Source organism: Bubalus kerabau, chromosome 14, assembly GCF_029407905.1.
Source record: "Bubalus kerabau isolate K-KA32 ecotype Philippines breed swamp buffalo chromosome 14, PCC_UOA_SB_1v2, whole genome shotgun sequence".
NCBI lineage: Eukaryota > Metazoa > Chordata > Mammalia > Artiodactyla > Bovidae > Bubalus > Bubalus kerabau.
Window position 1 is genome coordinate 80,088,329 of NC_073637.1, and position 15,590 is coordinate 80,103,918.

Here is a 15,590-nt window from a genome sequence, read left to right on the forward strand (position 1 = left end):
CACTTGAAGTGGCAATCTTGATTTCCATGGTCATCTCTGTGGGGTGGAAAGGTTGCTATGAAAAACAAGTTTATAATAGCAACAAAGCCATATTTAGGAATGATCCTTAGTAATATCCATGCAATGAGTGGAAGACACTTGATGCCTTATGTGTCTTACTGAGCTGTGCTCCTTGTGACCCAGAGAGCTTCCTCTGGGTGTTAAAAACCTGTGCTCTTCAGCTTTGATAAATAATATCTTTGTTCTCTAGTTGTCAGCTTTACTCACATCAGAAGGGAAAGCTCTGTCTCCTTTACAAGCAGACGCAAAACCATCATACAGTTTTTCTCATTTAGCAATTGTTTAGCAGTAATTGGAACTTGGCATGCTGGGAAACTCACTTCCTGGGGGAGAGTGATTATTTCAGAGCACCATAGATACTTTGTATTGTGCATAGCACATGTGAAGCAGCAATTTATGAAAAGTGACAACATTCTTCCTAGAGAATGGATTTGCTATTCATCATTAGGACTAGCTCTAATATTTATGGAGTGTTCGCAAATGATTAATTACATTTCATTTACAAATAGCCTCATTTTTATTATAAGTGTTATTTTAATGAATTGTCTGTCTATGAATTCATGGGCAAGACTGAAATAATTTTATTTTTTACTTCTTTTCCCCAATCCCAGACCTGAACTTGGATAAGGAAATGGCAACCCACTCCAGTATTCTTGCCTGGAGAATCCCAGGGACAGTGGAGCCTGGTGGGCTGCGGTCTATGGGGTTGCACAGAGTCGGACATGACCGACGTGACTTAGTAGCAGCAGCAGCAGACCTGAGCTTTCTGCTGCTCATCATGCCTTTCTTATTGCTTTAGTAGAATCAAGTGATCACCCCCCATTTCCCCCAGTTGCCTAAGCTAGAAACCTGGGACATATCTGTAACTCACACTCATCCTAACACCCCATTTCCAGTCACTCATCATTTTCAAATGGCTCCTTGTCGCTGGCAGAATAAGAGCCAGATTCCTTTGTCTGATTAGCAGTCATAGAGGGATGACTGAGCCTCCACAGCCTGGTGATCCAAGAGGTGTATCCCAGTTCTTGGCACGAGATGCCATCTTCATCTCTGTGACTGTCCCCACGTGTTCTCTGCCTGGCATGCCTGTCCTCAAGTCCTTTGTGGAGTGAGTGCCTGCTTCTTCAGAAGTTGGCCTAATTGTCAACCAGGCTTTTCACTTCCTGTCCACCAGGCAGAATCTGTAATTCTCCCATGTATTTCCTCATAGAACTATATGTGTCCTTCATGTATGCTATGGGTGTATCTAACTTATATACATGATATTAATATACTGAAACCTTACTGTGCTTTTTAAGAATAGCATCTCTGTGTACCGTGATATTCTAGCACATGATATGCTTAGTGAAGGTTGGCTAAACTGAGAATCCTGTTAGAAGTAACAAATCAAAGCAATGCCTCCATGAATATTCCATTGTAAATACTACTTTGTGGTTGACGACGCAGATAAAATGGACAGAAGCGAAGAAAAAAAAATCTAATGGCAGATCACTGACATCCCCAGTAGAGGAAATAGACGTAGAGACACAGTAGTTTAGGGCACAAAGATAAATCAGAGGTTACTCATGACCATAAAGATGGTTTCCTTTTATTTCATTATGCCCTCTCCTTGCCCTGCGGCCTTTGCATTTTCTGGATCATTTGTCCAGAAGAGCAGCTACCTCAGTGCCTAGACCGCAGTAGACACAGAATGAATATGTCTTGTATGAAAGAATGAATGAACAAATGTAATTATTCTAGCTCTTTCATTTTACAGATGAAGAAAGAGACCCGAAGATGCAAAGAGTAGCAAAGTAGAAACCACCCTTTTTCAAGCTGCTACTATATTCCCTCAATGAACTGTGCTTTCATCTCAATTATTCCATTTTATATTATTAAGAAAAATGGTACAGCTATTATGTTAGGTAAAGAACTTGAAACGCAAAACCTGTGCCCTGTAAGAACACAGATCAGTGGCAAATCTTGTTCTCATGCTAAGTAGAGTCTACAGGCTTTCCTCTGTCACCTGCTGGCAAGATATTTATGGAACAGAAACATAATTGATTATTGGTTTTTGTGGGCAGAAATCTCTGTGCTTCAGAATTTGTATTGTTTATATGGTAGAAGGTAAGTAAACACAGGGAGTTGTGATCAAGGGGCAAGATCTTTAGACTTGAAGGCTGAAAACCAGAGTTCAGTTCCTAATCTTGTTACCTTTCTTTGGGAAAATCCTTTATTGTCTTGGAAACTTAGTTTTCTCATCTATGGAGCAAGGCACATAATACCACCTTGGTCGTGTTCTGCGGTGAACCGATGAATAATGACTGTGAAATCACGGTTGGTCTGCATAAAGTAAGGTATTATTATTATTAAGCTTACGTAAGAATGGGGGCATGTGAATAAAAAGGATTTCTGAACTGCATGTTCACGCTCTTTTGTTCCCTCTGTTCTCGTTTTTCTTGCAATTTCAGAACGTCTCAGCCTTCTTTTGTGTAAACAGATGAAACTAGGATAAATAAGCATTTCCCCTCTAATGTTTTGTATACAAAATATCAGATTTAAATAAACTTCTGCTTCTAAGTCTTCTGAATTCACAATTCAACATAACTTAGAGAAATAACAGTTAAAAAGACATTTGTTTCTTGTCATAAGCTTCTATTCTCAAAAGAAAACCGAAACATTCCAAGAACAGGGAAAATGCGAAATTAACATCATTGCACAGACAGTGGAAGTTCTTTGATGAGAAGAAAAGCCATTGGCAGCTTTTTCTGATAATAATTGAAATTATGACATTTCAAAAATTCTGCATTAGCTGCAACTCTATGCATACATTTAAAAATCTATCTGATTACAAATTATTTGCACTTCTCGGTTTCTTAAACATCGTCCTTTACCTCTAACAAGGTACAGAAAGCATCATTTGGCGTTTGTTGATGACTTCATCTCTGAGTTTTAATATCAATACTGCTTTATGACCAATTACCAACATTTGATAAGTCCTGTAGCTTTCTCTTTTTATATAAAAATGTTTATTAAATTAAATAAAAGAACATGGCCAAAATGAAAAAGCAATTATGATATATTTCAAGTGTGTCTTTTCAGATTGCTGATCGTCATACCTTACAGAACCCTGTGGCATTAGGCGTGAAAAAGACCTTAGAACTCATCTAGTTCTGACCCTTTTACTTTATAGTCCGAGAAACGAAGCTGTGAGTGGCTGAAAAGGAGAAAGGCTAGTTTTCAGAGAACAAAGGCAAGAACACAGCTCCAAGCTATCTTTTGAGGGCTCTTCATGCTACAGTATATCAGAATATAATCGACTTTGATATGCATAACTCAATTCTCTTTTATTCAAATGATATCAGGAGAAAGGGGCCTCGCTCACCACTTACATTAGTTCTTTGGATGTGGACCCTGACAGAATGAAGATACGTGTCTGGGACAGGGCCATATAAATTGCATGATAGGCGATCTCAACAGTGCGGAACAATTGGCTAAGTCTAACCAAAGGGGATTTAACAGAGATGCAGAGTCAGCACTTAGATTACAAAAAGCAATGGCAAAAGTACATGAAGTGGAATATATAGCTTAGCAGTGGAACATTTTTTTTTTCCCCCAAAAGTGGCTGTTTTTAAAGAATCAAAATTTCCATGAGTTTAATCTTGACATCTTCTCCAAATCATTTGAATTTTACTTAACCAAACAGAAGTCTATATAGAACGATACAGTCTAGTCTAAGTAAGTGTGTTCTACTCCATCCATCTGAAATTGAGACCATAAGCAATGACCCTAAATCAGGGCATGTAGAGGAGAAAGACTGGAATGTTAAACTGACTCAGATTCAAGTATATTAGGAAAGATTAAAGGAATTAGTTAATATCTCTGTAGAAAAGAGAAGGATTTTACTTGTTTTTTCGAGGAAATAGAGGTGAAAGAAACACATTCTTTGTAACAAAGAGGCTGCATGATCTGTTGGAAAGAAGTCAGGGCATGGCATCAGAAATCATGAGCTTAATAGCTGGCGCCACTATTTACCGACTTGATGGACATGAGTTTGAGCAAGCTCCAGGAGTTAGTGATGGACAGGGAGGCCTGGCATGCTGCACTCCATGGGACTGCAAAGAGTCACATATGACTGAGTGACTGAACTGAACTGAACCATATCTACCAGTAGCATGACCTAGGGAAGATTTCTAAGAAATAGCATATCAGGTTCTTGATCTGCAAGATAAGAGTAGCAACATCTACATTGCAGAATTGCTGTGAAAATTAAATAATATATATAAAATATGTGCAGTACATGACATGCACTAGTCAGCAAATATTAACCTTCTACCACTTGTTAGGTAGAGTCATGAGAGATTTTTATTAGATTTTACTAGAGGAATATCATATAGATATTAGGTGTGAAAAGGACCTTAGAACTCATCTAGTTCTGACCCTTTTACTTTATAGTCTGAGAAACGAAGCTGTGAGTGGCTGAAAAGGAGATAGGCTAATTTTCAGAGAACAAAGGCAAGAACACAGCTCCAAGCTATCTTTTGAAGGCTCTTAAGGGTTGTTTAAGTGAAAATGAAAAGGTTAGGCCAGATCCCTACCAATGCTCCTTGATATAGATATACCACCAACATTTTACTGTACTTTATGCCAATAAGGATTTCTCTTCAGAATATTTGATTCTTTATAGGTTATATTCTCCTTTAAAACTGTAAGAATTTTTACTACTACAAATCATAAAATAAACCACTTTGGCATTCCTTCCTTGAGAATCCCAGGAACAGTAGAAAGGCAAAGAGATATGACATTGAAAGAGGAACTCCCCAGATCCATAGGTGCCCAATATGCTACTGGAGAAGAGTGTAGAAATAGCTCCAGAAGGAATGAAGAGGCTGAGTCAAACCAGAAAAGACATCCAGTTGTGGATGTATCTGGTGGTGAAAGTAAAATCTGATGCTGTAAAGAACAATACTGCATAGAAACCTGGAATGTTAGGTCCATGAATCAAGGTAAATTGGAAGTGATCAAACGGGAGATGGCAAGAGTGAACACTGACATCTTAGGAATCAATGAACTAAAAAGGACAAGAAAGGGCAAATTTAATTCAGATGGCCATTATATCTACTATTGTGGGCAAAAATCCCACTCTAATCAAACTCCATTAGAAGAAACAGAGTAGCCCTCAGTGTCAGCAAAAGAGCCTGAAATGCGTACTTGGGTGCGGTCTCAAAAACGACAGAATGAACTCTGTTTATTTCCAAAGAAAACCATTCAATATGACAGTAATCCAAGTCTATGCCCCAACCATTAATGCCAAATAAGCTGAAGTTGAATAGTTCTATGAAGACCTACAAGACCTTCTAGAACTAACACCAAAAAAAAGATGTCCTTTTCATCAAAGGGAACTAGAATGCAAAAGTACGAAGTTAAGAGATACCTGGAGTAACAGGCCAGTTTGGCCTTGGAGTACAGAATGAAGCAGGGCAAAGGCTACCAGAGTTTTGCAAGAGAATGCACTGGTCATAGCAAACACCCACTTCCAACAACACAACACACGACTCTAGACATGGACATCACCAGATGGTCAATACTGAAATCGGATTGATTATTTTCTTCGCAGCTGAAGATGGAGAAGTTCTATACAGTCAACAAAAACAAGACTGGGAGCTGACTGTAAGTAAGATCATGAATTCCTTATTGCAAAATTCTGACTTAAATTGAGAAAGTAGGGAAAACCACTAGACCATTCAGGTAGGACCTAAATCAAATCCTTAACGATTATACAGTGGAAGTGACAAATAGATTCAAGAGATTAGATCTGATAGAGTGCCTGAACGATGTGGATGTTCATAACATCATACAGGAAGCAGTGATCCAAACCATCTCCAAGAAAAAGAAATGTGAAAAGGCAAAATGGTTGTATGAGGAGGCCTTACAAATAGCTAAGAAAAGAAGACACATGAAAGGCAAAGGAGAAAAGGAGAGATATACCCATCTGAATGCCGAGTTGCAAAGAATAGCAAGGAGAGATGAAAAAGCCTTCCTAAGTGAATAATGAGAAGAAATGGAGGAAAAAAATAGAACGGGAAAGACTAGAGATCTCTTCAAGAAAATGAGAGATACCAAGGGAACATTTGATGCAAAGATGTCCTCAATGAAGGACAGAAATGATATGGGCCTAACAGAAGCAGAAGATATTAAGAAGAGGTGGCAAGAATACACAGAAGAACTGTACAAAAAAAGATCTTTATGACCCCGATAATCACGATGATGGTGTGATCACTCACCTAGAGCCAGACATCCTGGAATGTGAAGTCAAGTGGGCCTTAGGAAGCATTACTAGGAACTAAGGTAGTGGAGGTGATGGAATTCCAGCTGAGGTATTTCAAATACCAATAGATGATGCTGTTAATACGTTGCATTCATTATGCCATCAAATTGGGAAAACTCAGCAGTGGCCACAGGACTGGAAAAGGTCAGTTTTCTTTCCAATCTCAAAGAAGGACAATGCCAACGAATGTTTAAACTACTGCACAACTGCCCTCATGTCGCACGCTAGTGAGGTAATGCTCAAAATCCTCCAAGCCAGGCTTTAACAGCACGTGAACTGAGAACTTCCAGATGTACGAATTATATTTAGAAAAGGCAGAGGAATCAGAGATCAAATTGCCACCATTTGTTGGATATAGAAAAAGCAAGAGAATTCCAGGAAAACATATACTTCTGCTTCATTGACTCTGCCAAAGCCCCTTTGACTATGTGGATCACAACAAACTGGAAAATTCTTTAAGAGATGGGTATACCAGTCCACCTGACCTGCCTCCTGAGAAATCTGTATGCAGTTCAAGAAGAAACAGTTAGAAGTGGACATGGAACAACAGATAACCAAACTGTGAAAGGAGTACATTAAGGCTGTATATTGTCACCCTGCTTATTTAACTTATATGCAGAGTACATTATGTGAAATGATGGGCTGGATGAAGCACAAGTTGGAATCAAGATTCTCAGGAGAAATATCAATAACCTTATGGCAGAAAGTGAAGAGGAACTAAGGAACCTCTTGATGAAGGTGAAAGAGGAGAATGAAAAAGCTGGCTTAAAATCCAACATTCAAAAAGCTAAGATCATGGCATCCAGTCCCATCACTTCATAGCAAATAGATGGGGAAGAAAATGGAAACAGTGACAGACTTTATTTCCTTGGTCTCCAGAATCACTGCAGAGGGTGACTGCAGCCATGAAATTAAAAGACACTTACTCCTAGGGAGGAAAGCTATGACAAACTTAGACAGCATATTAAAAAGCAGAGACATCACTTTGCCAACAAAGGTCCATCTAGTCAAAACTATGGTTTTTCCAGTAGTCATGTACCCATGGTGAGAGTTGGACCCTAAAGAAGTTTGAACACCAAAGAATTGATACTTTTGAACTGTGGTGTTGGAGAAGACTCTTGAGAGTCTCTTGGACTGCAAGGAGATCCAACCAGTCCATCCTAAAGGAGATCAGTCCTGAATGTTCATTGGAAGGACTGATGTTGAAGTTGAAGCTCCGATACTTTGGCCACCTCATGCGAAGATCTAACTCTTTGGGAAAGACCCTGATGCTGGGAAAGATTTAAGGCGGGAGGAGAAGGGGATGACAGAGGATGAGCTGTTTGGATGGCATCACAAGAATTTCAGAAAACTCTGGGAGATAGTGAAGGACAGGCAAGCCTGGCATGCTGCAGTCCAGGGGGTCACAATGAGTGGGACATGACTGAGTGACTGAACAACAAAATCATAAAACAGTGCTTGCGTACTCACCTGTAAAGCGCAGAAATGGGCCTCTTATTTCCAGGTTTTGGTCTGTATGGTTTTGGTTCTCCTGCCATATTGATATCTGAAAACATAAAATAGCACTGATTGAGAAAGTATTAAACCATTTGTGAAAATAAATCGTGATGTTGCATTATCTTTTGTTTTTTTTGTCTATGAAATGTTATATGACATTCATTTATTCACAAGTGTTTTTTGAGCACCTACTCTAGGCCAGGCTCTGTTTGAGGTATTTCATGTACCAAATGTGTTAGATCCGTGCCCTTGTGGGACTTGTCTTCTATGGGGAGGGAGGGCATAGATAGTTAACCACAAACATAACAAATAGGAAAATGATGTAACATATCAGAAGGTGCAAAGTACAACGAAAATAGCAAATATTGGACAAGGTAGAGGGATCAGGAATGCTCACCAAAACTGTAAAGGGAAAGAGGGAGAATGATTGTAAAGCAAGTATACTCCCATAAAAATTAATTTAAATAAAAGAAAGAGGCAGAATGAGATGTCCTACTGATTTGCAGTTTTGCCTGGAATGTCTCTGTATAGACGTTTTCATAGAATGAAGCTTTGTTCATGAGAGGAATTGTTACATTCCCTTTGGTAATATCTTCTCCACGTAAGCAGAGAAGAAGTGTTAGAAGGGTGGAATTATAGAGCAGACAAGGTTTATTGAGGGAACAGCAAGATGCATTCGGTAACTGGCATGTTCAATTACAGAGTTCTGGAATGATCTGAGGAAAAGACAGCATGTCGCTTGCTTTCAAGAACTAAAACTATAACAGAGTCTCTAAGATAAGACGAGAAGATGCCTAAAGTAAATACATGACAAGAGAGCATTTGCATGAATTACCAACCTTAATATTTTTTAAAAATGTGTAAAACTGTTATGAAGTTGGGTGGTAAAGGTTTGGGAAGTGATATAAACTGTTATATTTAATAAAGTTAACATTTCCAGAGGATGATAAAAAAAGAAAATCTAAAGGAAGTGAACTTGAAGAAAAGCTTTGAAAGAAGTGAGGGGCATTATTTTGACAGAAAAGAAGGGCAAAGTTCTATTTCTCACAAGTGAAAAATGGAAGTGTTAGTCACTCAGGTTGTGTCTGACTCTGCAACCCCATGAACTGTAGCCCACCAGGCTCCTCCATCCATGGGATTCTCCAGGCAAGAATACTGGAGTGGGTTTCCATTCTCTTCTTCAGGGGATCTTCCTGACCCAGGGATCAGTCTCAGGTCTCCTGCATTACATACAGGGGGCTACATACACTGTCTGGGATGGATGGACCACCCATCAGTAAAAGCAACCAACATATCTAGATGGAAAATAATGGATCTCTTTTAAAGTAACTAACACTGGTGTATAGACAATTCACAACGCTGAGCTGGTTTCTGCTGTCTAATGAAATGAAAGTTGTGCGTATACCTCTCTCCACTGCTCGTTTAGGCTGTATTCCCATACAGGCCATTACAGAGGATTCAGCGGAGTCCCCTGTGCTGTACAGTAGGTCCTTGTTGTTATTGATTTTATATATAGTAGTGTGTAGATGTCAATCCCAGTCTCTCAATTTGCCTGCCCTCTTCCCGCTCGGTACCCACAAATTTGCTTTCTACACATCTGTGATGCTATTTCTGTTTTGTAAATAGGTTCATTTGTACACATTTTTTAGATTCCACATATAAATGATTTCATATGATATTCATCTTTCTCAGTCTGACTTACTTCACTCAGTATGACAATCTCCAATTCTAATCATGTTGCTTCAAATAGCATAATGTTATCTCTTTTAAAAAACACATTGGGCTAACATTAAAGTAAGGCATTCACGGAAGCCTACATCTGAGTGGGCGTGGCAAGCCAATGGAGATGGAACACTGAGCCCGGCTTGGTCTTGAAGACGTCTGCTGAAACCAGAACTTGAGCTTTCGTTCTCATGTCCTTGGGAATCCGAGGGGACAGGAGGCAGGGCCCACACTGAAGGATAGGAAATGCTTGCCCATCTAAGTCAACAGCCATATGTGGGGAAATCCTTAACTAGGAAGAGAAGGAAGCCTCTTCCACCTGCCAAAGAATATCAATATACAATCCACAGTAAACACCATACTTAATAGTGGGTCACTGGGCACATTTTCTTTAAGATCAAGGGATTTACAAAGGTTTTTACTACCACCATCTCTATATAACACTGTACTGGATATTGTAGACAGTGAAGTAAGACAGGAAAACAATATCAGAAATGGGAAAGAAGAAATTAAACTGTCATAATTGCTGATAACATGTGGGTCCACAAAAAAACTCTGAAGCATCCACAGATTACTACAATTAAAAGAGTTTTTACAAATTTCTTGTATTCAAAGCCAATATACAAAATTTAATTGCATGTTCCTACATGCCAATACATATTTAAACATATGATTTTAAAGGATGCCACTTGTGTGACATATAAGTACCAAGGGATAAATACATTATAAAATTTGAAAGATGTTTATGAAGAAAATTATAACTCTGTATTGGGAGATTTTACAGTTATTTTACATAAAAAGAGAATTTGGAAGGCTTGATAAATAAATTTATCAATTCTCCTCAAGTTGATATATTGATTCTACATGTTCACAATAAAATCCCCAAATACTCTTTTCATGTCTATGGGGCATTTGACATGCTGATTCTAAAATTTATATGATAGAGCAAAACATCAAAATATCCATAATATACTTGAAAACAAAAGCTGGCAAATTTGCCTTATCAGGATTTATTTTAAAGCTCTAATAATGAAGAGAGCAGTTTTGATACAAAAAGAGAAAACAAACCAATGGAACAGACTAGAGACCCCACAAACTAACTTACAAGTAGATGAAATACTTAAATTATGTTAGAGCCGGTTCAGCTGACAAGTGAGTAAAAGATAGACTTTTGACGCTGTAACAATCGGTTATTGGTTGTTATTGTTTGTTTTTGGTTACTGGTTATTGTAGCAAGGAAATATATGAAATTGGACCTCTAATTAAAATAATTAAAATCTATTAAAATCTGTTAAAAATAGATTACTTATTAGATTAAAAACCTAAATGTAAGAGGCAAAATATAAAACTTTTAGGAGGAAATACAGCAGAATATCTTTATGAGATCAGAGTATAGAAGGATAATCTTAAACCAGACATAAAAAGCACTAGCCTTAAAACATAGGAATGATAGATTCTACTGCATTAAAAATCAAGTGCTTCTGCCCATTCAAGTCACATTAAAAATGAAGAGTCACAAATTAGATAAAGAAATCCTTGATGAAAGATTTGTTTCAGGAATATATAAAGCATTCAAGTAAGAAGAAAAAGAGACAAACCACCAAATAGAAAATTGGGCAAAAATTAGTTAAGGCACTTTACAGAAGAGGAAATATGAACGCTGAATAAACACATGAAAATATTCTCAACCTCAGTAGAAGTGGTAAATGCAAGCAAAACCACAATGACATATAACTGATGCCCACTGGATTTACAATAGTTTACAAAGTCTGACAATATCAAAAGTTGATGAGGCTTTGGAGCAAGTCAAACTTGTATACATTGTGACTATAAGCATAAATTAGTGAAACTATTTTAGAAAATAATTTAGTAGTTTATAATACACATAAAATGCTAAGTCCTGTGAACCAGGAGGCACGCACATATAGAAACTCTTGGATGTGTGTATCTTGTAAGAGTGTTTATTGCAGTACAGTAAAAAATTCATAGAAAAACACAAACATTCATTGGCAGATAACTGGATAAAAGAATTTTGTGATATATTTATACATCAGCATACTACAAAGCAGGAAAGAGTAGGGGGTAGAGAGAGAGAAACACAAAGCTATTGGCTACAACGCTGATGTACTGAAGAATCAGGAACATAACACTGAGCAAAAGATGATATCCTGGAAGAACAGTGGCAGACTGAATCCTTTTATGTTGATAAAAATACAAACTTAAACAATACACTGCATGGGAATGAAAATACACATGATAAAACTAAGAAAAGCAAGCAGAAATAAGCAAATGAGCTCAGGATGAAGGTTGCCTCTAAAGGGGCAGATGAGGATACGGGACTTGTGAAGGATATCTAAAGGACTTCAAAGTTAATCATAATGTGCTATTTCTTAAACTGGATAGAGGAAGTAAGTTTATAATATAGCATCACACTGTATAACTTAAATATGTTATAAATTTTATTTTGAATATAAATTTTATATAAATATTTAATTTTCTTCATATATTTATATTTAATGTCTATCCAAAAATTTAATTTGTATAATAATTAATACAAAATTATAAAAGAAAATGATAACAAAGGTGGTCAGGTGTGTGTTGATAAATATTCAGGTCAGGGCAGTGGATTTTGGTGAATAAGGATTTCAGTAGAGATGGTGAGTGGGTAAATAGAAGAAAAGAGCTGTTGGGAGGATGGATTACTAGATGGGAGAAGATTATTAGAGCCTCCAGTTGGAAATTTTCATCTGATTTGAGTGGGAAATAACTTTGGATTCTGAGTAAAAAACAGTCCTGAGAATGAATTAGGAAGACACTGACTCTTATATAATTTGGAATAAGGCCCAACAAAGATCTAGGCTGTCTAACCCATCACATATGACAGAGTTGGAACAAAAAAGTGAATGAAACAAATGAAGATTTGTTATTTTTATAAGCTCTGTAATGATGGTAGAGGTACATATCCAGGAAATATCATTAGACACACTATTGTATTTCTATCTTAGAATTCTTTACTTTTGAACTGAAACAAACAAACAAAAAAACAATTCTCATAAGTAAATTAAAAAAAAAAGAGAGAGAGACTTAAGACTATCAAAACAAGTATTGTAACATCCATTTTATAAATCATCTGTAGCTAGTGGCTCTGAGTTTGATGGTGGATCCATACAGTGGGGGAACTTCCCTGGTGGCTTAGACAGTAAAGAATCTGCCTGCCAAGGCAGGAGACCCGGCTCGATCCCTGGGTAAGGAAAATCCCCTGGAGAAGGGACTGGCTACCCACTCCAGACTCTTGCCAAGAGAATTCCATGGACAAAGAAGCCTGATGGGCTACAGTCTGTGGGGTTGCAAAGAGTCAGACACGACTGCGTGACTAACACTAACTAACTACATATGATGGAGTGCTTCCCTGACGGCTCAGTAGTAAAGAATCGGCCTGCCAGTGCAGGAGACGCAGGTTCCATCCCTGTGTTGGGAAGATCCCCTGGAGAAGGAGATGGCCACCTACTCTATTATTCTTTCCTGGAAAATCTCAGGGATGGAAGAACCTGGGAGGCTACAGCTCATGGGAAAGAGCCTGCCAGGCTCCTCTGTTTGTGGGATTTCCCAGGCAAAAATATTGGAGAGGTTTGCCATTTCCTACTCCAGGGGATCTTCCCAACCTAGGAATTGAACCTGCAACTGCTGCTTTGGCAGGCAGACTCTTTACCACTAGTGCCACCCGGGGAGCCCAACATACCACGGAGATGCTTTATGAGAGGTTGTTACTCAGCAATTTCAGACATCAGGTGCAAAAAATCTTTTTTTCTTATAGACACTGGATAAAGTCTGAACACTGAATAGTGTTCAAATGCATCATTTTCCTTTGAATGTTTATAAATGTATGATTAAATATGGAAATTTATGTATGTTACACGGCTATAGTAAAGATCATCCATGTCCTGGCGTTAGTGGACAGGGATGCGTGTGAGAGGGGCTGGATGTAGACAGGGGAGCAGGAACAGTGGGAGTGAGCTCAGGAAATCAAGGAACATAAAGCATGGCCAGGGTCTGGATGAGTGAGTGTTTCCTTTGTGTTTAGCTTTATTGATACAAGATTTCACTGTGGTTTTGGAACAACCCATCTTATGTGGAAGGCAAAGTTCAGGTTTGTCTATCTCAAAAGCTGCTGGCCTTGAAGAAAGCCTCCAGACAGTGTAAATAGCCTCTGGACCCTGAACTTTGTGGTCAGCTGCAGAGAGACCTCCCAAGACTTCCTTCTGTGATTGTGCTGGGGCTGTACAAGTCACCCACAGGAGGGACCAGAGGCAGAATGACCAAAGTCCAACTTTCTGCCACTCTCACAAGACATGAACTTTGGAACAAAAGGTTGAGATACAAAAAATGAAGTGGCGTTTCTTAAATTCCCGAGTTTGCAAAGATTCTCAGTAAGTACCAACATTAAAAAATCTTACATTACCCTCAAAAAAGAATGTAGGTTTCATCATCACAACAAATGCTTTTGAAATGGGTCAAAAAAATCCTAGTTAAATTCCTACTTGTTATGCAAAAGTACATATTGAGGTACTTATATACCAAGGTGATGGACTGTATTATCGGAGAATTAAAATCATATTCTCGTAGAGGGCGTTGATAAAACTAGACAAGCACTATGCAACAGAAGTCTCCTGAAGAGTTTCTGCTTGGGTTTGAGATAGGCTGAGACCTGGGCCCTTTGTGGCCGTGCTGCAGCGTTGGTACCTAGACAAATGTCTCCTCGAGCAACAAATTACAGAAATTATAAGGGGCTAAAAATAACTGCAGAAAGTGAAGAAGAACTAAAGAGAAGTTGGCTTAAAGCTCAGCATTCAGAAAACTAAGATCATGGCATCAGTCCCATCACTTCACAGCAGATAGATGGGGAAACAGTGGAGACAGTGGCTGACTTTATTTTTCTGGGCTCCAAAATCACTGCAGATGGTGACTGCAGCCATGATTTTAAAAGACGCTTACTCCTTGGAAGGAAACCTAGACAGCATATTAGAAAGCAGAGACATTACTTTGCCAACAAAGGTCAGTCTAGTCAAGGCTATGGTTTTTCCAGTGGTCATGTATGGCTGTGAGAGTTTGACTGTGAAGAAAGCTGAGCACCGAAGAATTGATGCTTTTGAACTGTGGTGTTGGAGAAGACTCTTGAGAGTCCCTTGGACTTCAAGGAGATCCAACCAATCCATCCTGAAGGAAATCAGTCCTGAGTGTTCATTGGAAGGACTGATATTGAAGCTGAAACTCCAATACTTTGGCCACCTGATGCTAAGAGCTGACTCACTAGAAAAGACCCTGATTCTGGGAAAGATTGATGGCAGGAGGAGAAGGGGATGACAGAGGATGAATGGCATCACCAACTTGATGAACATGAGTTTGAGTAAACTCCGGGAGTTGGTGATGGACAGGGAGGCCTGGCGTGCTGCAGTCCATGGGGTCGCAAAGAGTCGGACACGACTGAGCAACTGAACTGAACTGAAAAATAACTGCATGCATGCACAGTTGGGGCAAATTCTGGACAAAAAGATACAAGAAGACCAACAAAGCCCAAAATCAATTTTGAAGAGTAGGGAGCAAAAGCTGGGGGTCAGAAGCAAAAGCAGAGTGCTGCACAGGATCTCTGCACAAATGCCACCAAAGGAGTGGGCAGCCCACCTAAGCCACCCCTCCAGCCCAACCTCTGAACACACTCCTACCCTCACCCAGTAGAAGGAAGCAACTTGCATCCCCTGAGCAAGCAGGCAGGGAAGCAACAAGAGAACCTGTTCATTTCTCTGCCTCGTGCTGGATGATGGGCCCAATAAAGCTTTGCCAGAATTGCTTGTCTGGCCTCTGATCGATTTGTATTGATTAAAGAGGTCAAGAGCACTAGTCAGTAACAGGTTCACCATATATCACACCTGTGTAGAGACAACCCCCCCCCCTCCCTCCAACCCTGTCCAGGTGTAAGGACAGTGCAGCTAAACGGATTTAAAGCTTT

At 39.0% G+C, this 15,590-nt stretch overlaps 1 protein-coding gene across 1 annotated transcript in view; it reads right to left on the reverse strand.

Moving 5' to 3' along the window:
• RALYL (RALY RNA binding protein like) overlaps positions 1-15,590 on the reverse strand; it is a 425,012-nt gene that overhangs the window by 130,735 nt on the left and 278,687 nt on the right. Inside the window, exon 2 of the mRNA XM_055546403.1 lies at positions 7,838-7,913. Coding sequence (XP_055402378.1) covers positions 7,838-7,913 — 76 coding nt within the window. The remainder of the gene's footprint in view (positions 1-7,837; positions 7,914-15,590) is intronic.